At 47.0% G+C, this 20,827-nt stretch overlaps 1 protein-coding gene and 1 long non-coding RNA gene across 4 annotated transcripts in view; one reads left to right on the forward strand and one right to left on the reverse strand.

Annotated features, from left to right (window-relative positions):
* The window catches only part of LOC310747024, a 28,461-nt gene extending 25,618 nt beyond the window's left edge, over positions 1 to 2,843 (reverse strand). The window contains exons 1-3 of one of the 3 annotated variants that reach the window (XR_014540848.1): positions 2,042 to 2,843; positions 1,390 to 1,557; positions 968 to 1,159 (exon numbers count right to left, since the gene is read on the reverse strand). This is a non-coding gene — a long non-coding RNA (uncharacterized lncRNA). Of the gene's footprint in view, positions 1 to 967; positions 1,160 to 1,389; positions 1,558 to 2,041 lie in introns of those variants that run through there. The other 2 variants (XR_014540846.1, XR_014540847.1) reach the window with 2 other exon arrangements.
* A 1,575-nt stretch (positions 2,844 to 4,418) lies between these two features.
* LOC310746754 (myosin-6) overlaps positions 4,419 to 20,827 on the forward strand; it is a 50,209-nt gene continuing 33,800 nt past the window's right edge. The window contains exons 1-13 of the mRNA XM_083580749.1: positions 4,419 to 4,676; positions 6,779 to 6,810; positions 8,148 to 8,349; positions 9,936 to 10,079; positions 10,808 to 10,964; positions 11,690 to 11,717; positions 11,853 to 11,961; positions 13,236 to 13,328; positions 14,099 to 14,162; positions 15,358 to 15,456; positions 16,967 to 17,070; positions 17,990 to 18,128; positions 18,626 to 18,744. Of these exons, the coding sequence (XP_083436875.1) occupies positions 8,149 to 8,349; positions 9,936 to 10,079; positions 10,808 to 10,964; positions 11,690 to 11,717; positions 11,853 to 11,961; positions 13,236 to 13,328; positions 14,099 to 14,162; positions 15,358 to 15,456; positions 16,967 to 17,070; positions 17,990 to 18,128; positions 18,626 to 18,744 (1,257 nt within the window). The 5' untranslated portion in view covers positions 4,419 to 4,676; positions 6,779 to 6,810; position 8,148. The remainder of the gene's footprint in view (positions 4,677 to 6,778; positions 6,811 to 8,147; positions 8,350 to 9,935; positions 10,080 to 10,807; positions 10,965 to 11,689; positions 11,718 to 11,852; positions 11,962 to 13,235; positions 13,329 to 14,098; positions 14,163 to 15,357; positions 15,457 to 16,966; positions 17,071 to 17,989; positions 18,129 to 18,625; positions 18,745 to 20,827) is intronic.

Raw genomic sequence — 20,827 nt, forward strand, 5'->3', positions numbered from 1 at the left:
TCGCTTTGTTTATTGTGCCTGTAATTCTGCTGCAATTTACTCTGGGATTACTCCTAATTGCCAATTTTCTGGAGGGGGGGGGTGATAGTTACTAAAGACACACACATACAAAGTCTCTCTGCATGATCAGCAGAACCCCAAGCCTGGCCAAAGTTTGTAATATTTAAAAAATCAACAGGCCGGCATAGTTGGCGCTTGAGTGATACAGAAAATGAGCAGAAAATGGGAACCAACAGCATCTTGTTCTCTCTTAAAGTAATGAAGGTGACTTTGGTCTGAGTCATTTGCTGTCTTCTCGTGAAAACCATGTGGCTTCATGTTGTATTGGTAACATGGGGGGGCGTTCCAGGTCACATGATCCTTTCCTGCCCTTGCCCCAAGGGACAAAAGAATGCAAAGAGTGCGAATGAACTGCATTATCCCACTCATTGGAACTCCCTGCCTGTTGACAACAGATATTCGCTTTCACTGTGCTCTTTTTGTGCTCTGCTTAAAAACACTGTTGTTTTAGACAAGACTATCCATTTTAGTCTATTTAGGGATGCGGGTGGTGCTGTGGTCTAAGCCACTGAGCCTCTTGGGCTTGCCAGTCAGAAGGCTGGCGGTTCGAATCCCCATGATGGCGTGAGCTCCTGTTGCTCTGTCCCAGCTCCTGCCAACCTAGCAGTTCAAAAGTATGCCATCTAGATAAATAGGTACCGCTGCGGCGGGAAGGTAAACGATGTTTCTGGGCGCTCTGGTTTCCATCACGGTATCCCGTTGCACCATAAGTGGTTTAGTCCTGCTGGCCACATGACCCGGAAAACTGTCTATGGACAAACACTGGCTCCCTCGGCCTGAAAATGAGATGAGTGCCGCAATATCATATTCACCTTTGACTGGACTTAACCATCCAGGGGTCCTTTACCTTTTACCCATCCATTGCAGTGAATGATGGTATAACAGAAAAAAAGAACACTAGCCCGAGGTACAAGACAAGGATGCCCCCTTTCGCCAATTTTATTTGTATTGGGCATTGATTCTCTGACCAATGTAATTAGAGAAGATGGAAATATAAAAGGAATAAGTAAAAATGGAAAACAGAAAATAAGCTTACTTGCATATGACACCTTGCTAACAACTGAAAATCTGTTGGAAAATACGCAGGTAATAAAGGCACCTTTGGAAAGAAAGAAAAAAGTCTATCCAGACATGTAGAGTGTTGACACATGTTTTAGTATTATCTTTAGTGCATCGTTGATTTCAATTAAATTTTCTGAATGTTTCAAATAGTTGCCTTAAACTCCACCCCCCCATTGCTTTATTCTTTCTGTAAAGCACTCTGAGGTTTCGTTATAGTCAAACCGTCCATAATTCTTGCAAAATAAATAAGCAAAAGCAAATACTCACTAGATCTGTAGGTTACCAATGCAGTGTGCAACCAGACTGGGAGCAGTTCATCAGAGAACCTCTGAGCATGTGCAGTTTGCCCTTCCCTCGCATCCGAGTCTCGAGGGCCATCTGACAAAGTGCCTGGCAGTCATAGGACAAAAACTCTGCATCAAGGAGTCACAACTTCTACTAATTTAAAAGGAGAAAGATTTATACAATCTGAGAAGAAGCCAGAATATGTGTTTTAAGCCCAGGATATGCCTCATATGTCTTCTTTCAGTCTAAATCAGGCATCCCCAAACTCGGCCCTCCAGATGTTTTGGGACTACAACTCCCATCATCCCTAGCTAACAGAACCAGTAGTCAGGGGTGATGGGAACTGTAGTCCCAAAACATCTGGAGGGCCAAGTTTGGGGGTGCCCAATCTAAGTTATGCGTATTAATTTTGCCTTTTAATGCTCTGAATCGCCCTGAGATCTTCAGATGAGGAGCGGTATACAAATTTAATAAATAACGATAAATAAAGTTATCTACCAGGAAGAGATGAATCTTGTGTACAGAAGGAACGAAGCGGAATAGATTGCAGTTAAATCGTAAATAAATTCAATGACAAATTATCCTGCTCCTACAGTCTGTGGGGAGCTTTGCAGGATGGTTAAGGTCCACCTACCGGCCACAAAAAGACTTTCCTTGCCCCCTCCTTTAACCGTGCCAGCGATGAGGACTAGAACCTTACGGCAAAAACAGATTCTGCCGTCGCAGAGGCACCACCACAGTTCCACGGAACATACAAAGGGCTGCGGATGCGTCAGAATGAAATTGAGCCCTGCAATCTCGCGGTCCACCTGCCTTTGTTCGGCTGTGAGGCACCGTCCCACTCAGCTCCCCAGTCCAGCTGCTGCTATCCACCCCCACCTAAAAAGCATCTTAGCTCTCACTTCTCAGGGCCTTTTGGGCTCCCCCCCCCATCAGCCACTACACACCAGCACAGACCGCTCCCGGGCCCTCCTCTGCGACAAAAGAGAGCCGGGCCCAGGAAATGATCCGAAAGCATCCTAGTGCCACAAACAAAACAGGTGTTAATCCCCAAACCCCGCCAAAACCGCCATCTCCCCCCTCCGGCCGCTTAATCCCACCCCTGGGCTTATCCTGGCTCCGAGCACCTGTCCCCCATTCCCCATCCCTCCCTCGGCCGGTCAACAATAGCAGCTGAGAATCAGCGCCAGTCAACAATGGCAGCTGAGAATCAGCACCCTGGTCCGAAAGGCCTTGGGAAGGCGTGAAGTTCCCGGGGGGGTGGAGGTGGAGGGAGAGAGCTAATTCCAGCTCCCCATCTCTGACCGCCCTCCGAGGCCCCCCGTTCCCTCAAACAACCCCCATGCCGTCCGCCCAAGGTCAGGGAAGGTGACCGGGGTGGTTTGGAGGGGAGGGCAGAGGTCAAAGCCAGACATTTCCCTCCCACCCGCCCCCCACGGCATTCTTTGAGCGTCATCCCTCCTTCGCAAGGGACATCCTGTCTGTGCACCGGTGATGATTGCCATCCATGGTGGTGCTGGGACAGCCATGCAAAGAATCGTAGGACCGTAGAGTTGGTGACCAAGGGTCCAACCCCATGCGGTGCAGGACCAAGGCATTGCACCTGCAAAAATTTGTGGCCGTCTTACAGTTTTCAATCGGTGTGCTTTAACTTCTGAAATTGTTATGTATTGATGTCAACCCACTACTTAATAGATTTCTTGCAGCTTTTCATGCCACAGATGCTCCCGAGCAGGACTCTACTGTATACCGCCCTGTGTTTTTCAAAGCAAGGGAGGTATATAAATTTAATAAATGAACAATTGACAAAATTACACAAGTTGCGCTCTAAGTAAGACCCTGTTTGCACCATACTGTAAACTGAAAGCACTGTGAAGCCACTTTATACAATCGTGATTCTACGATGGTGTGATTCGTTTTATTCTACTGCATGTTAACAAAAAGGAGGGAGGAAGGTGCCGCGTCAGCTAATTCCAGCAACAAGAATCATCTGTCATTCCTAGATTAAACTCCTATAGCAGAGCTTCCCAAACCGTGTCACACGACATGTTAGTGTGTTGGCTGCAGTGTGTCGCACAAACGCTCCCCACACTTCTCCCGGGACTGGAAAGGGGTTAGTTTAACTTCTGGTTTGCTAGTAAAACTGAACTGCTGTGTCGCAAAACGATGCAAACCTCAATTACTGTGTCGCGAAATGGCGCAAATTTAAGAAGTGTACCAGCAACATGCAAAATTTGGAAAGCTCTGGTTTATATTAATGTACAGCCTTTAGTGTCATCGTCCCAGAGGTCTGGAATGCTGTACCAGTAGACATTCAGCAAGAACCTTTTCAGTTTTTAAAGGTCTGCTGGAAACTTATGCAGGCAATTGAAAATACAGTGGTACCTCAGGTTACATATGCTTCAGGTTACATACGCTTTAGGTTACAGACTCTGCTAACCCAGAAATATTACCTCAGGTTAAGAACTTTGCTTCAGGATGAGAACAGAAATTGCGCAGCGGCAGCAGCAGGAGGCCCCATTAGCTAAAGTGGTGCTTCAGATTAAGAACAGTTTCAGGTTAAGAACGGACCTCCGCAATTAATTACTGTACCGTCTTTCCATAATAGTTAGCTGCTTTCCTAGTTTTTACATTTTAACATCAATGGATAATTGTTGCAAACCGCTCTGATTTTTAAAAATGCATATCTTTTTTAAAAAAATAGATAACATGAGCAGAACTTGTGCCCCCCCCAAACCCCTTGTTTTAGAGATATGCACATGATTCCTTCCTTCCGAGCCCAAGTCTATGCTTCTCAGACTCTTCTCTCCACCGGCAAAGTCTTCTCCTTATCGTTGCATTGTCTCCCTCCCTGGCCTAGCATCTTCATACACTTGCATAGACCTGAAACATGCTGTCATTCCAGCTCACTTCCCTGGCGCTTATCAGCCACTGACAGCACTCGTGTCCCCCCCCCCCCTGAGGAATGTGCCTCCCTCCTCTGGGAATCAGGGGCTGCAGAGAGGAGAGGTTGTGGAGGGGGGAGGACAGTTGAAGGGATGAAGACGAGCGCCATTCATGGTCAGGCTGGTCCTTCGCGGAGCCATCTCTCCGAATCCTTGTCATCATGTCACTCACAGCTGCGACGGGCCTGTTTCAGGGAGTGGGGGGGGGCGGAAGACTGGGCTGGGGGGTGATGCTATTTCGGACAGGAGGATATAAAGGGATGGGGTTGGTCCAAAGGCTCAGATCTTGCTGGACTCCAGGCTGAGTTACCTCCGTGTCCTGGCGTAAGAGATTTCTGGTCTGGGGGTGTCCGGTGGGGCTTGTGGGGTGGGCGTAGTGGAGGGAATAAATAAATTGGGGGTCTCGGACATGTGGGTCAGGAAAGGATGCGAAGGAAGGAAAATGTCTTTCGGCTGTAAATATTTTCTTCCAAGCTGGACCCGGAATAAGAGGGCTGAGATGCTGTTTCTGTTGCTGCTGAGGTCATGTAAGCACCATGTTCCCCCAAAGATTATTGAGAACTGTAGTTTATTTCAGGTGCTAGGAATTGCAGCTCTGTGGTGCGTGAACTACAGTTCCCAGGATTCTTTAGGGGAAGCCATGGGGTGAGAGTTTCAGATTGTAGTATAGCTGTGACCCTAGACAAGTTGGTCCATGTTTGCTTTCGTAGGGATCAACATTTATTTCTTTAGCAAGTTTAATCTATTATCTGAACAAATGATAGCAATAATCTGTAAGTGGCTTACGTATTTGCGGAAGTGCCAGTGACGTCTCTGGCATACAGACACCTGCCTACTTACCTGTGTGGTTTAGCTACACCTGGGTGCATCTCTCTGGTGTCTGTAGGCCAGGCGTACGGCAAGGGCAATGAAGTCAGGGATGAGCAAACAAACTGCGAGGATGGACGTTCTGGTTTGTGGAAGTAAGCTTTTGAGTTTCACAGGTCTCTTCTCTGGAGCTCCCCAAGGGGGCTTGTGAAAAATCTATCAGTCACCTACGAGGGTGAGGTGCGTGAAGAAAAGCTTTGTGGATGGTGGGGCTTTTGAAGAAAGATGCTTGCTATCACCTACAAGGGGGCAGAGGGAGAGGCGAGTTAACAGAGAGGGAGGAGGTATATATATATATCATTGACTGAGAAGGAGACAATATGGGGGGCGCACGAGTAGAGCTTTTAGTAAACAGGGAAGGAAAATGAAGGTGAAGAGAGGGCTTTGATAGCACTGAGGACTGGAAACTTGAAATTAACACTTGGGCTGTGTGCGTACCACACATTTAACACAGATTTCAAGCATGTTCCCACCCAAAGCAATTTTGTAGTTTACCCACCACAGAGCTGCAGGTCGCTGCCCCCTTAAGAAACTACAGTTCCCAGAATTATTTGTGGGGTGTCTGCTTTAAATGTACACAGCCCGGTCGAGAGCAGTAAGATAGTCCTAGGGATAGAAGAGGGTCCCGTCCCCCCGAGAGGAGGTGTGTGACATAAATCGAAGAAAAATATTTTTGTGGAAGGCGACAAAGGAGGGCTAGAGGAGGGGTTGTAGATGAGTGGGTAAGGAACTACAGTTCCCTGTATGCATGGGGGGGGGGAGCTTATGGGGAGGGGCCGAGTGAGGCCACGGCTCACAGTTGGAGCAGGGAAGAAGGAAGATGTTAGACGCATGGGTAGGCAAACTAAGGCCCGGGAGCCGAATCTGGCCCAATCACCTTCTCAATCCAGCCCGCAAACGGTCCAGGAATCAGCGTGTTTTTACATGAGTAGAATGTGTCCTTTTATTTAAAATGCATCTCTGGGGTATTTGTGGGGCCTGCCTGGTGTTTTTACACGAGTAGAATGTGTGCTTTTATAGAAAATGCATCTCTGGGTTATTTGTGGGGCATAGGAATTCGTTCATTCCCCCCTGCTTCAAAATATAGTCCGGCCCCCCACAAGGTCTGAGGGACAGTGGACCGGCCCCCTGCTGAAAAAGTTTGCTGAGCCCTGTGTTAGAGGCTGGATGGAGGAGTGGGTGACTATTACGGGCGAAGAAAAATGTGGGGGTTGCTTGGATGGAAGAAGGAGATGGGAGGCATTTATCCTCCCCAATAAGGCTATGAATGTTGTATTATTTTATTGTTGTTAGCCACCCTGAGCCCGGCTTTGGCTGGGGAGGGCGGGATATAAATAATAAATTATTATTATTATTATTATTATTATTATTATTATTATTATTAGTTTTTGCAACCCCTTCCCCTTCCACCCACCAACCTTTCGGCCCAGACTTTCCTAAGAGGCAGCTGCTCCAGCTGCTTTTCCCACCTGCTCAGCGAGAAGATGCCAGCGACCGGTTCCTGACTCAAGCCTGACACTCATTCTTCCTCCACCAACTCTTTTTATTTCTTTTCTCAGACTCCAATCTTCCTCCTCCAAGGCTCTAACAGGTAGGATGACCTTGTCTCAACCTTTCTGTCGCTTCCCCTCTGTATCTCCCCATATATGAACTGAATTGTAGGAAATGAATTGTATAGGGGGAAACCGCTCTGCAAAAATGTGCCTTATCAGGCAAAAGCTCATTCAAGCATATATTACGATAGAATATACGATAGAATGCTTATGAACTTTCATGGGGACTTATTTTTTTGTTTTCACTGCAAACTGATATGGAGATGCAGAGAGCCAACTCAGCTATACAGCTGCAGATGTAACGTTTTAAGTGCATTATACAAATGTGACACTAGATGGCGATGGTGAGCTAATGGGAAATTCCATGTGTATTTTAAAACGTTTTTTAAAAAAGCATTTTCACAGTGTTTTTTCATATATGTCTAGATTCAGCGCTTAAGGCTGAAAAAAAAAATAGAAACTGAGATATTGTACATTAAAAGCACATTAAACCCCTACTGGCAAATTGGCTGGGTAAATCTGAAGCCTACTATACTAAATATCTTCCGGACGACAAGTCTAATGATATCACAGTGGCCGTGGCAAAGTTTCTCTCGGTAGTCATACGTATGAAAGATCATCATACTTAAGACTAAACAAATATCGTCTCAGTCTCCCTCTCCCAGGCGGTTGTCTGTCTGAATCTGCATTTTATTCTGTGTCTATGTTACGGGTTTTTGGACCTCAATAAAGATTATTATAATTATTAAAAGCACGTTCCCCCCCAGCCCAGATAATCAGGGGAACTGTAGTTTACCCCTTGCGGAACTACAACTCCTGTAACAAAATACAGTTCCCAAGAGTCTCAGGTGTGCGTTTGCACGCTTAAAATACAATGGTACCTCGGGTTAAGTACTTAATTCGTTCGGGAGGTCCGTACTTAACCTGAAACTGTTCTTAACCTGAAGCACCACTTTAGCTAATGGGGCCTCCTGCTGCCGCCGCGCCACTGGAGCACGATTTCTGTTCTCATCCTGAAGCAAAGTTCTTAACCTGAAGCACTATTTCTGGGTTAGCGGAGTCTGTAACATGAAGCGTATGTAACCTGAGGTACCACTGTATATGGTGTATCCACAGCTTGTGAGAAACTGGAACTGACAGATTCTCCCACTGCTAGGCATGAGCAGGCCACTGAGAAACGATGCAGTACCTTCCACGAGTTGTTGGACTACAACTCCCATCATGCTGGCTGCTGGCGCTTATGGGAATCGGAGTCCAGCAGCCCTTAGAAGGTCACAGGCTCCCCATCCTTGCTGGAAAGTTACCGGGGGTGCTGCGTACCGGCAGTCTTTCTCTTGCTTCTCTCATGCCCTCCCTGCCTTCTTCTGCCGCGCAGGATGGGTGACGCCGTGATGGCCGAGTTTGGGGCGGCGGCTCCCTACCTCCGGAAATCGGACAAGGAGCGCCTGGAGGCCCAGACCCGGATCTTCGACATCCGCACGGAGTGCTTCGTGCCCGACGAGAAGGAAGAGTTTGTCAAGGGCAAGGTCACGAGCCGCGAGGGAGGCATGGTCACCGTGCAAACCGAGAACGGCAAGGTCTGTGGCAAGGGCGGCGCAAAGAATCAGAGGACAGAATCATAGAATTGCAGGAAGGGACCCTAAGGGTCATCTAGCCCAACCCCCTGAAATGCAGGGTCTGGACTTTGCGAAAGAGGTGGGCCGGGACATAGGAATCTGCCTCATCCTGAGGAGGGGCCCACTGGTCCACCTAGTTCAGCGTTGTCTACACTGAATGGCAGAGGCTGTCCAGGACTTAGCTGTATCTGGAGGAACCAGGAATTAATAATAATAATAATAATAATAATAATAATAATAATAATAGTAATAATAATAAATTTTAATTTATACCCCGCCCTTCCCGGTTCAAAAACCGGGCTCAGGGCGGCTAACAACAAATTTAAAACACTTAATTATAAAAGCAGCATAAAATACAGTATAATAACACGAATAACAATAAAATTCAAAAATCAATTTAGGGAAAATAAGCATTAGATAATCCCCAGGGCTAGCTGGCTGAATTGGTCCTACTTGGGCCAGCGAGGAGGCCAGGGGAGAATTAGCTGTGGGGTCTCAGAACGGGCAATGTTCATAAAAAGGGGAGGGGGAGGGAAGGGAAATAAAAGATCAGGCTGAATTCAAATTAAAGGCCAGGTGGAATAGCTCTGTCTTACAGGCCCAATGGAAGGAGGTTAAATCCTGAAGGGCCCTGGTCTCATGGGACAGAGCATTCCAGCAGGTCGGAGCCATCACTGAGAAGGCCCTGGCCCTGGTGGAGGATAATCTGACTTCCTTAGGGCCCGGGACCTCTAAACTATGGTTGTTCATGGACCTTAAGGTCCTCTGCAGGGCATACCAGGAGAGGCGGTCCCGTAAATACGAGGGCCCTAAGCCACATTGAACCTGGGACCGTCCGGGTGCAAAGCAAGATCCTGTCCCCTAATGGAATGAGAATCCTTGGGGCTCGAACAGTGAAGAAAGGTCCGGGGCGGGGGGCAATGGGCCAAGGAGGGGTTCATGTTTGTGAGGACGCTCGTCTCCAGCGAAGCTGAATATTGGAAGATTTGGGCCAGGGGAAAGAATGTGCTTCTTTCCGCGGCACATCGTTAAACTGCGGAACTCACCGTCACAAGAGGCAGTGAGGGTTGCCCATCTGGATGGCTTTAAAAGCGGGTTGTGGACCAGTTTGTGGAGGAGAAAGCTAACCATGGCTTTTTCCAGCCTCCGCGGTCAGAGGCAGGAATGAGTTCCAGTGGCTGAAAATGGCAGGAGGGGAGAGAGGGCGCTCAGGTGCCGCTTGCGGGTATCCCGTGGGCATATGATTGGCCACTGTGAGAACAGGACGATGGAGGAGATGGGCCTTTGGCCCTGATCCGGCAGGCTTTTCTCACGTTCTGATGATTTTTGAGGAGAGCAGGATAGTGTAAAGTCAACGAACTGGCAATGTTTGAAGAGGACAGCGGAAATAAGGCTGTGGCTTTTGCTTCTGTCAAAGGCCAGATAACCAGGATCAGGACCCAAAGGGGAAGGAGATGTTCTGGAAGCTTAAAGGTCTGATGGGAATTGGCGGGTCGGTGTTTTTGATTGTGGGATCTGGACGATGCTTTCTGCTAAAACTCCCCCAGACGGTGACAGTGAAGGAGGCGGACGTCCACCAGCAGAACCCGCCCAAGTTCGACAAGATTGAAGACATGGCCATGTTGACCTTCCTGCACGAAGCTGCCGTCCTCTACAATCTGAAGGAGCGCTACGCCGCCTGGATGATCTATGTAAGTCCGGCGGGGGGGCTCCCCACCATCTAGGGGGCTACCTTCCCCAACCAGATGTCCTGCAAAAGTCTTGGACGGGAACTCCCATCAGCACCACCAGCACAGCCAACTGGTGACGGTGATTGTCTTGGTGCTGATGGGATTTGTAGTCTAGCTACTGACTGGGGCTGATGGGAATCGTAGTCCCCTTTGGTCAACTATGGTTTCTTTGCTAGATCTTCAATTTTTTTTTCAGTGTCCCTATTTTCCAGGGACGTCCCTGATTTAGAGAAGCCGGTTTCTGATTTCATGCTGGAATGTCCCACTTTTCCTTAGGATTCCCCTATTTTCATTGGAGAAACATTGGAGGGTATGGAGCTATCTGACCCCTGAGCCGTCTAAAGACAATCCTGTACATAGCTGTCAATGTTTCCCTTTTTTTAAGGGAAATTCCCTTATTCCGAATAGGACTCCTCGCAAGAAAAGGGAAAAGTTGACAGCTTTGATCCTGTATAGGGAAGGGTTTTTTATGTTTAATGTTTTATTATGTTTTTATATGCTGGAAGTTGCCTGGAGTGGCTGGAGGCAACCCAGTAAGATATCTAGGGTATAAATAGTAAAATTATGACGATGGAATAGGATGTCCCCATTTTCATCAGATAAATGTCGGAGGGTATGAAGTTCACACTTCATTCTAACTTGGCGTGTCCCTCTCAGCTTTTGGTTCCCTCCTCCTTTCTCCCCCCCAGACATACTCCGGCCTCTTCTGTGTGACTGTTAACCCTTACAAATGGCTGCCGGTCTACAACGCTGAGGTCGTCGCTGCCTACAGGGGCAAGAAGCGAAGCGAAGCCCCTCCCCACATCTTCTCCATCTCCGACAACGCGTACCAATACATGTTGACGGGTACAAAAGGATTCGTTGCCCTTGTGTGGGGTTTTTATTTTGTGTGGCAGCAGGGACACATTTCTCCCAGAACCCTCCTGGCTAATCTGCTCCGGGGAATTGTAGCCCAAAACATCTGGAAGGCGCTGGGCAGCTTAAAGCTAGTCTAAATTTTCCTTAATGCAACTCAAAATGTGCTCAAATTCACTGCATTCCATGATGCTACAAGGTATAAGTGGCATTTTAAAATACCGTATTTTTCGCTCTATAAGATGCACCAGACCACAAGTTTTTGGAGGAGGAAAACAAGAAAAAAGATATTCTGAATCTCAGAAGCCAGAACACCAAGAGGGATCGCTGCGCAGTGAAAGCAGCAATCCCTCTTGCTGTTCTGGCTTCTGGGATAGCTGCACAGCCTGCATTCGCTCCATAAGACGCACACACATTTCCCCTTACTTTTTAGGAGGGGAAAAGTGAGTCTTATAGAGCAAAAAATACGGTAAATAATTGGAGAACTGGGGAAACCCATAGCCTGTGGCTGTTTACTGAAGACATCTAACAATAGAACTTCGATGTTCTATCTTTGACCACCTGATATTAAGGGTAAAAGAGGGGGGTAACTTTCAGCACCTTACCTTGCATGTGAACATTTATGAGCAACCTCTGATTAGCTGCTCAATGCCAGAGACATTGGTCCTCAATCTCAACCAGCATGGCAATTCTTACATTTTTCTCTTTCCTTCCAGACCGAGAAAACCAGTCTGTCCTCATCACGTGAGTGCCTCAAAATGACCCCCTTCTCCCAATTCGTCATGTTGTGAAAATCCAAAGTATTTTCTGACTGCATAAGTAGTTGCAGGCTTCCCCTCTGCCTGGCTGCCTCACCGTCGTATTCTGTCCTCATTCCAGCGGAGAATCCGGTGCAGGGAAGACGGTGAACACCAAACGGGTGATCCAGTACTTTGCCAGCATCGCTGCCATCGGCGACCGCAAGAAAGATGCCGCCAACACCAACAAGGTACCCACGAGCAATCGTGATCGTGTGCGAAGCGCAGGCCTTTCCCTCCTGCGCAAAGGCCTCCCACCTCCTCTTCCAGCAAAGTAATGCTCTTAAATTCCTCTTGAAAGTCTGTAACGAGGAAGAGAGGCACAGGGAAAGCATTCCACAATCGGGGAGCCACCACCGAAAAGGCCCTGTCACTGCCAGGCGGGTTGAGCCACCAACAAGGCCTCACCAGCTGATCGTAAGGTCCAAGATGGTTGATACTGGCGAAGGCGCTCTTTTAAGCTATAGCTCCCAGGATTCTTTGGGGAAAGCTGTGACTCTCAAAGAGTGCTCAGCCATGGCTGGTCCATTAGGGTGTATGGGGCATTGCCTCACCGACATCAGCCTGCCCCCAAATGTCTCCCTTTGCATATCCAGCTCAGGAACCAGCTTTCTTCTCCTTAGTCTCCGTGTTGCCCTTTGGAGAACTCAGTTTCCCTGAGAGTTGCTTGAAACAAAGGCATGGATGTGAAGAAACTCTGGTTTCTGACATGCTAGCTTTCTTGCGTGGGAATCTGTTCCGGGAACCCCCATTTACATCTGAAATTGGTGCAGCCCAGACGCAGGTTTCTCACCCCAGGAAGAATTAGGCCCTTGGCATAGCTGGCTAAGGCCCCATTAACATCGTACATTTCAATCACAGAGTGACCCCGAGGGTTGTCTAGTCCAACTCCTTTTGCAGGAATCTCAACACGCCGTCTCCCATCCAACTGGAAACCATATCAGACCCTGCTTAGCTTTGCGAATGTGCCAGTGGTTTTATTGCTGCACCACTAGGAGGTCTCGTACTGCTTTGAGCCGTCATGGCTTCCCCCCAAAGAATTCTGGGAGCTGCGGCTTATTCATGGTGCTGAGAGTTGCTAGGGGATCCCCACCCCACCCCATTTCTCTCGCAATTCTCTGGGAAGAGGGATTGGCCGTTAGACCACTCTGAGAATTGTACCTCTGTGAGGGGAATGGGGGTCTCCTAACAGCTCTCAGCAAAGAGAGGCAGCTCCCAGAATGCTTTGGGGGAAGCCATGATTGTTCAAAGCGGGCGTCATAGTGCCCTAAGCATGCAGTGCAAATGCAGCCTTGTGTTTAATCCAACATGGCAACCCCTGCAGCTGGAAAAAAATTCCCCACAGCGGACCCTGGCCTGCTCTGAATTTCCCCACAGCAGTGCCCCACAGAGCATGACGTGGGATCTGAAGATGTGTGGAGGGGGTGGATTTAAGCTGCCCTAACCATTCACTCTGCTTTTTCAGGGGACGCTGGAGGATCAAATCATCCAGGCCAACCCTGCCCTGGAGGCCTTCGGCAATGCCAAGACCTTGCGGAACGACAACTCGTCCCGATTTGTGAGTGAATCTGGCTGGTTAGGGAGGCGTATGGAAGATCCCCACATATGGAAGCCCTGCTTGCCCTCCATGTTGAGTCCCAAAACCGGGTCTTCTCGTCTGTGCCCCCTCGCAAGACTCACGTGAGATCACGGAGCCCTAAATACATGCTTTTTTGAGGGGCTGTGCTCTCACAAGCCCTCAAAAATGTGCATTTTTGGGTGCTGTGCAAAACCGCCAGGTCAAGAAAAGTGCTTTTTTCAGGGTGAGATGTTGGCATGAAATCACACGAGATCATAATACCCAAAATGGCTGCCATGCTCTCACGAGGGGGAAAAGGATGTCCCGGTTTTTCCGGGACGCTTGCGCAGTGTGCATCCTGTATATCAGCCTATGCCCTTGGGTACCTAGGAAGCTGAGTCAGACCAGGACTCCATCTAGCTTAGTATTGTCCACACAGACTGGCAGCAGCTCTCCAGGGTTGGACATCCCCAGCCCAATCTGCAGATGCCGGGGATCAAACCTGTGACCTTCTGCATGCAAAGCAACCCAAATTGCAATTAAACATTGCTGTTGTTCTGTTTCTGTGTCTCACGTTCTCCCTCAAAACAGTTCAGAACGGCATTGTTGCCTAACACCCCTGCGAGGTAGGCTTGGCAGCGCATAGAGGTAGCTTCTACCTTACCCAAAACCACCCATGAACGTCACAGCTTAGAGGATAATTTGAACCCAAGACTTCTTCATCAGAGTCCAGTGCTCTCATACAGTCATGCCCTCCTTTTTCTGTCTAGGGTAAATTCATCCGAATCCACTTCGGGGCAACGGGAAAGTTGGCTTCAGCGGACATAGAAACCTGTAAGTCAGACTGCGAAGGGAAGTTTGATCAGTCCGTCTGATCCGTGTGTCCAGCTGTGTTTCTGTCCCCTGCGGCAGCCATCTTGTGTTATGCCACACACCCTGCGGCAGCCATTTTGTGCTATGCCACACACCCTGTAGCAGCCATCTTGTGCTATGCCACACACCCCGCAGCAGCCGTCTTGTGTTATGCCACACACCCCGCGGCAGCCATCTTGTGTTATGCCACACACCCCGCGGCAACCATCTTGTGTTATGCCACACACCCCGCGGCAGTCATCTTGTGCTATGCCACACACCCCACGGCAACCATCTTGTGCTATGCCACACACCCCACAGCAGCCATCTTGTATTATGCCACACACCCCACGGCAGCCATCTTGTGTTATGCCACACACCCCACGGCAGCCATCTTGTGCTATGCCACACACCCCACGGCAGCCATCTTGTGCTATGCCACACACCCCACGGCAGCCATCTTGTGCTATGCCACACACCCCACGGCAGCCATCTTGTGCTATGCCACACACTCCACGGCAGCCATCTTGTGCTATGCCACACACCCCACGGCAGCCATCTTGTGACTGGAACCCACTGCACTTCCCTGAAAATTCCACTGGCCCAAAAAGCTTGGCAACTCCTGCCTCCCTCTTCAAATTCCTTATCCCGCCATAAATACTCCAGTTAAGAAAGAGTAGCAGTTATTAATAAAACAAATTTACAGGAAACTTCATGGTGTAAGCCATTGGAAGGGTGTACACAGTAAAAACAGAATGAAACAGAAATGCAAGCTCTGATAACAGTAATATCAATTCAACAAACTCTAATGCAATGAAACCATCTCTACAAACTCTAAAAGCAACTAACCTGTTTCATCCATTAAAAAACTGATATTTCCCCTCTTCCACATTTGCTGTACCTGAGGGCAAGGAGTGTCTTAGAACTGATTTTGTTCGCTGCTCTGACAGAGCCTAAAAGGATAAGCAATAGTTGCTGCAAATAAATAAATACTTATATGCAGTTATTATATCTAAATTTGCATCTAGGCATATAAATTGATATATGCCAGTCCTGTGCAACTATGTGTTTTTTGTGTTGTTGTTTTTTGGCAAGGTGTAAGTGGCTGTTCTAGATTTTACACAGCTTGCATCAATTCAGTTTTCACACAGCCCCCCCCCACCTCTCTCTCTCTCAGATCTCCTGGAAAAGTCCCGGGTGATTTTCCAGCTCAAAGCTGAGAGAAACTACCATATATTCTACCAGATCCTGTCCAACAAGAAGCCAGAGCTTCTGGGTGAGTATTTAGGTTTTGTGTTTCTCCATAAGCAGAGAGAGTATATACAAAATTTCCCAGTGGGTAATCAAACCAAGTTGCCTCTAGAGGGATTCATGTGCATACCAGAACTTTAGGTTTGCACATTTATTTATTGATATTTTAGATTTTATAGACTGCTCTGTCATAAAAAAAAAAAAATACAGCAAGGCAGTATCCCGTAAACAAATTTACAATAGCGTAAATAAAAACATTCGTAAAGACATCAGTAGAAACATCAAATAAATGCTGATTAGTTAAAAGAAGGTTCGCAATTCAAAGGCCTGTCTAAACAACACCGCTTTTCGGGGATGCCTAAAAGAAGGCTGGGGCGATTCCTGCTGAACCTTTAGTGGCAAGGAGTTCCACCGGCCAGGTCCTGCTGCACTCAAGGCTTGGTCCATAGTGAAGGCTGACCAAGCCTTTGGGGCATGGGGGAACCACCAGAAATGCCCCGTCATAGGATCTCAGTGATCGAGGCAGAACATAAGGGCCCATACGGTCCTAAAGGGAATGTTTAGGGTTTTGTGAATTAATGCAAGAACCTTGCACTTGATTCGGTAGCAAACTGGCAACCCATCTCTCAGCAGAAGTGTAGTGTGTTGCCAGTAGCCTGTTCCCATGAACCGTTTGGCCACCGCATTCTGCATTAACTGCAGCTTCTAGACTATATACAAAGGCAGCCCCACAAACAGCACAGTGCAGTAGTCAAGCAGAATAAAGGTCTCTGCCAGCCTAGTGAAGCAAGCGAACTTTTTGCAGTACAGGAAAGGGAAATGCATTGAAAAGTGTGGTGTGAACAATCTTGATGTCCGTGGAAATTCAGGATTGCTATTCTTACCTCATCCAGTCAGTTGTAAAATTATTTATTTATTACATCCCATCTTTCCTCTGAGGAGCTCATGGTTCTCTTCTTCCTCCCTATTTTATTCTCACAATAACCCTGTGAGGTAGGTTAGGCGGAGGGGCATCAAGCGGCCCAAAGTCACCCAGTGAGTTTAATGGCCAAGTGGGAATTTGAACCCTGGTCTCTCCCAGGTTCTGGTCTGACACTCTAACCCAGTTTTTCCCAAACTCGGATCACCAGCTATTTTTGGACTACAATGTCCACCATCCCTTGTTAGCCGGCGGTCAAGGACGATGGGAATTGTAGTCTGAAAACAGCTGGAGACCCATGTTTGAGAAACACTGCTCTAACCACCAAACCACGCTGTCTCCTTTATCCTTCAGCTACGCTGTATTTTCTTGGTCAGTTTCCCCATTAGGGGCAGTTACCAAACTCTGCTAAGCCAATTTGATAAGGATGCGAGTCTTCCGAAACCAGGCGATAACAAGTCTAACTATAAATCTACAATAAGTTTAAATGGGTTTAAATGAAATATCCGCATTGTGACCAAATCTTTCTTTGAGCCGATGCTTTCTGGGGAGTCATGCCCTGAACACAGTCTGCTATTAACCCTCCTCTTCATTCCCCTGTTTCTTCCCCCAAAAGACCTACTTCTGGTCACAAACAACCCCTACGACTACAGCTACATCTCCCAAGGAGAGGTGACTGTGGCCTCCATCGATGATTCAGACGAGCTGATGGCAACAGATGTGAGTCTCTTTGCATAAACACAGGGAGGGGAAGGGACGTCAGCCATTTTCCATGTGTTAAGAAGATCCATTTAGGGGTGCCAAAATTTGGGCTCGCACAGGGCGCCATATTGAAAAAGATGACCAAAATCCTGGGTGTAGCAATCTTGTATTTCTTTTATGCTTTTCAGGTTTATATATTTCACTAATTTTACAATCGTTTTAACATTTCAAAGCTTAACTTCTCCTTCTTTCTGCAGTTCCTTAAATTTGTTTTTGATATCTTCTGCATATCCAAATGAACTTAATTTGCTCATTTATTCATCTGCTTTAAATATATACTCTTATAAAACTGCAGGTTATTACAATAACCCTGCCAGGGTTCTGACCTGTTTACAGTTTATCTGTCAATACTCAATAAACCATTTCCATCCTGTTATAAAAAATTTGTTATCTTACTGTAATTTCTTACGCTTCTGGTAAGTTTCTCCATTTCTACATACAGTGGTACCTCAGGTTAAGTACTTAATTCGTTCCGGAGGTCTTAACCTGAAACTGTTCTTAACCTGAAGCACCACTTTAGCTAATGGGGCCTCCTGCTGCTGCTGCACCGCTGCTGCACGATTTCTGTTCTCATCCTGAAGCAAAGTTCTTAACCCGAGGTACTATTTCTGGGTTAGCGGAGTCTGTAACCTGAAGTGTATGTAACCTGAAGGTACCACTGTATTCCAAAAGAGAGAGCCATCTTGTAGCTACAGAACTGGAACAGCACCACCTGCTGGCAGCTCCAGGAGTGCAGGAAATGCAGTGGAGGTGTGTGTCAAAAGTGAATGGTGCCAATTTGAGAAGCGTCCTCTGTGACATTTTCTTTCTTTCTTTCTTTCTTTCTTTCTTTCTTTCTTTCTTTCTTTCTTTCTTTCTTTCTTTCTTTTATACACAGAGTGCCTTTGATGTCCTGGGTTTCACCCCAGAGGAGAAAGTCGGGGTTTACAAGCTGACTGGCGCCATCATGCACTACGGCAACATGAAATTTAAGCAGAAACAGCGGGAGGAGCAGGCTGAGGCCGATGGGACCGAAGGTGTGTGGTTTGCAAAGGGCAGGAGAGATCTGTCGGATAAAGGGGAATGTCAGGGAGAAGCGGGAAAGGGATTTGCACAGCCATCCTCAAAAATGAGCACTTCTCTGAATTTTGTAGTTCTCCAGCCAAGTCACGTGCACAAAGAATAAATATACTAGGATGGTGTGTCTATTAAAATGTATGTATGGGGGGGAATACCATCCCAAAATGCATTAAATTAGGGGGGATTGCTTTGCAGAGGTTCAGATATTAGGCAAAATGACGTACCATCGTGTGTGTAGTACCAGGAGAAATTTGTTGGCGAGGCCTTGCTTTAAAAAAAAATAAAACAAAATTGCAGATTGAGGTGGAGAACTGACCTTAAGATTGAAGAAAGGAGAAATGTAGCAAAGCTGAAACGGACAGACGCCTCCACCTCTTAAAAAATAAGTTGCAGGGGTAGAAAATATAGGATCCCACCCGCAGTATCTACCATACATTTTTCCTTTCCCCCCCAGATGCAGATAAATCTGCCTACTTGATGGGCCTGAACTCAGCCGACCTCCTCAAGGGTCTCTGCCACCCGAGGGTGAAGGTTGGCAATGAATATGTCACCAAGGGACAAAATGTCCAACAGGTGAGGATGTCTTTTTGCAGGCTGCGCTGCAGTGGGGCCTCGGCTTCCAGAAGGTGTGTTGGCCATTTTTCTTCAGCCTTGGGTTCCCAGGTGTTGTAACACTACAGCTGCCATCACCCCTGACTATTGGCTAAGCTAGCAGGGGATGATGGGAGTTGTAGTCCTACAACATCTGGGGGTCCAAGGTTGAAAAACACCATTATAGGGTATTTACAGTTCGGCAAGCTTGACATGGGTGTAGTTGTTGGCGTTGACGGTGCTGGCCTCATTATTCGCATCAGTTCAGACTGGAGATGGGGAGAAATTTGACCCAGTGTCCATTTAAAGGCAAACTTAGGCAATTTGCACTTTCTGTAACATGAAATTTGAGCATGAAATTTAATGCGTGAACCGAAACACAGCCATCCTTTGAAATTTGCACTTCTCCAAATCTTGCAATGCGGTTCCCACATCCCATCACAATTAACATGCACAAAAATGTACATATATTAGTGAAAATAACACATCGGCATGCATTACGTTAGAGAAAGTTGCTTTGCAGCCGTGAGTGTTTTGGGCAAGGTTGCATTCCCAAAAACCTTTATATTAGGAGATTGGAGCACTAAAATGCGGATGAATTCCCACAAGAACTTTTTAAAAACAAACAAGCAATAACATCGCAAACTGTTGTGGAAACGGGGAGAACCAACTTCTAATTAATCATGAATAGAAATGTAATGTTAGGCCCAGGGTTGTTGAATTGTTGTTGTCATAATAAAGGATAGAAACCCTTCTAAAAAAAGGAGGGATCGAAACCTTTCTAAAAAAAACCCAAACCGCTTAGCTGGAATGAGCCTGGTTGAATTTAGGGGCAGGTGACCCAGATGACTGCCTGGGGCGTTGGGTTTGGGGGGTGCCAGGCTGTGTTCAGGGTGCACCTGTCACCCAGACGATCTGCTCCACCCTGAGTTCGACAGCTGAAACTAACAGAACAAACAGTTCAGAGGCCGCAAATAAAATCCCTTATGCACAAGTTCATCATCATCAGCCACCATGGCAGGGATCAGGCTTACTTGCAGTCAGGTCATACAGCAAAGTCACGAAATGGGGTACGAGGTGTCTAAAAATGGGTGGTGTGGGGGTTAAAACAGAGGTCACCAAAGGAATTCTTGACCTGAGGAGCCATTTGGTCTAGGGCAGTGATTCACAAACATTTCCCCCCCTCTGGGTCACAGTTTCAGAATAAAAATTTGCCCGTGCCACACCAATTTTCTAATTGATAAATACAGTACAGTGGTACCTCAGGTTAAGTACTTAATTCGTTCCGGAGGTCCATACTTAACCTGAAACTGTTCTTAACCTGAAGCACCACTTTAGCTAATGGGGCCTCCTGCTGCTGCCGCGCCGCCAGAGCACGATATCTGTTCTCATCCTGAAGCAAAGTTCTTAACCTGAAGCACTATTTCTGGGTTAGCGGAGTCTGTAACCTGAAGCGTATATAACCTGAGGTACCACTGTACATTGGAAAACAGAAAATAAATGACTCCTAGCAGTGCTTGGTTTTGAAAAGATATCTATCCATACTCTGCAGATAAGAAGAAATATTTTGATACTACACTACGCTGAAAATGTTTATATGTTTCTTTGATGGTCCTTGCCATCCTCTCCCTTTGAGAACCATTGGTCAAGGAATGAGCGGACAGTCTGCCTTCTTCTTTGAACTTCTGCTTCCCTGGGGCATTTTTAAAAATGCTGTGGTTTTGGGGGACTGGGGACTCGGCAGCCTTTGAAAGATAAAGAGAGAGGTGCTCACAGTGAAGGCAGCAGGACTCCTTGCTCAGAGCCCGTATAACTTGATGCTGCTGAAGATTATATTTTTCCCCCTATAATTTTTATTAAATTTTCTGTTTTACATTTTAGAATATTCATTTAAATAACCTTAAAATACCAATGACTTCCCTTCTTCTCTTTCCATGGTTCATTTTGCATAGCATAAATCCCTGCATATTTTATATAAACTAAACCATTCCGTGTTCCATTGTTACATCCATCAAAACTTATTTACACTGCTGAATTTATCTTAATGCTGCTCACATTTTCAAAT

Source organism: Podarcis filfolensis (genome assembly GCF_964270895.1).
Source record: "Podarcis filfolensis genome assembly, chromosome: 13".
NCBI lineage: Eukaryota > Metazoa > Chordata > Lepidosauria > Squamata > Lacertidae > Podarcis > Podarcis filfolensis.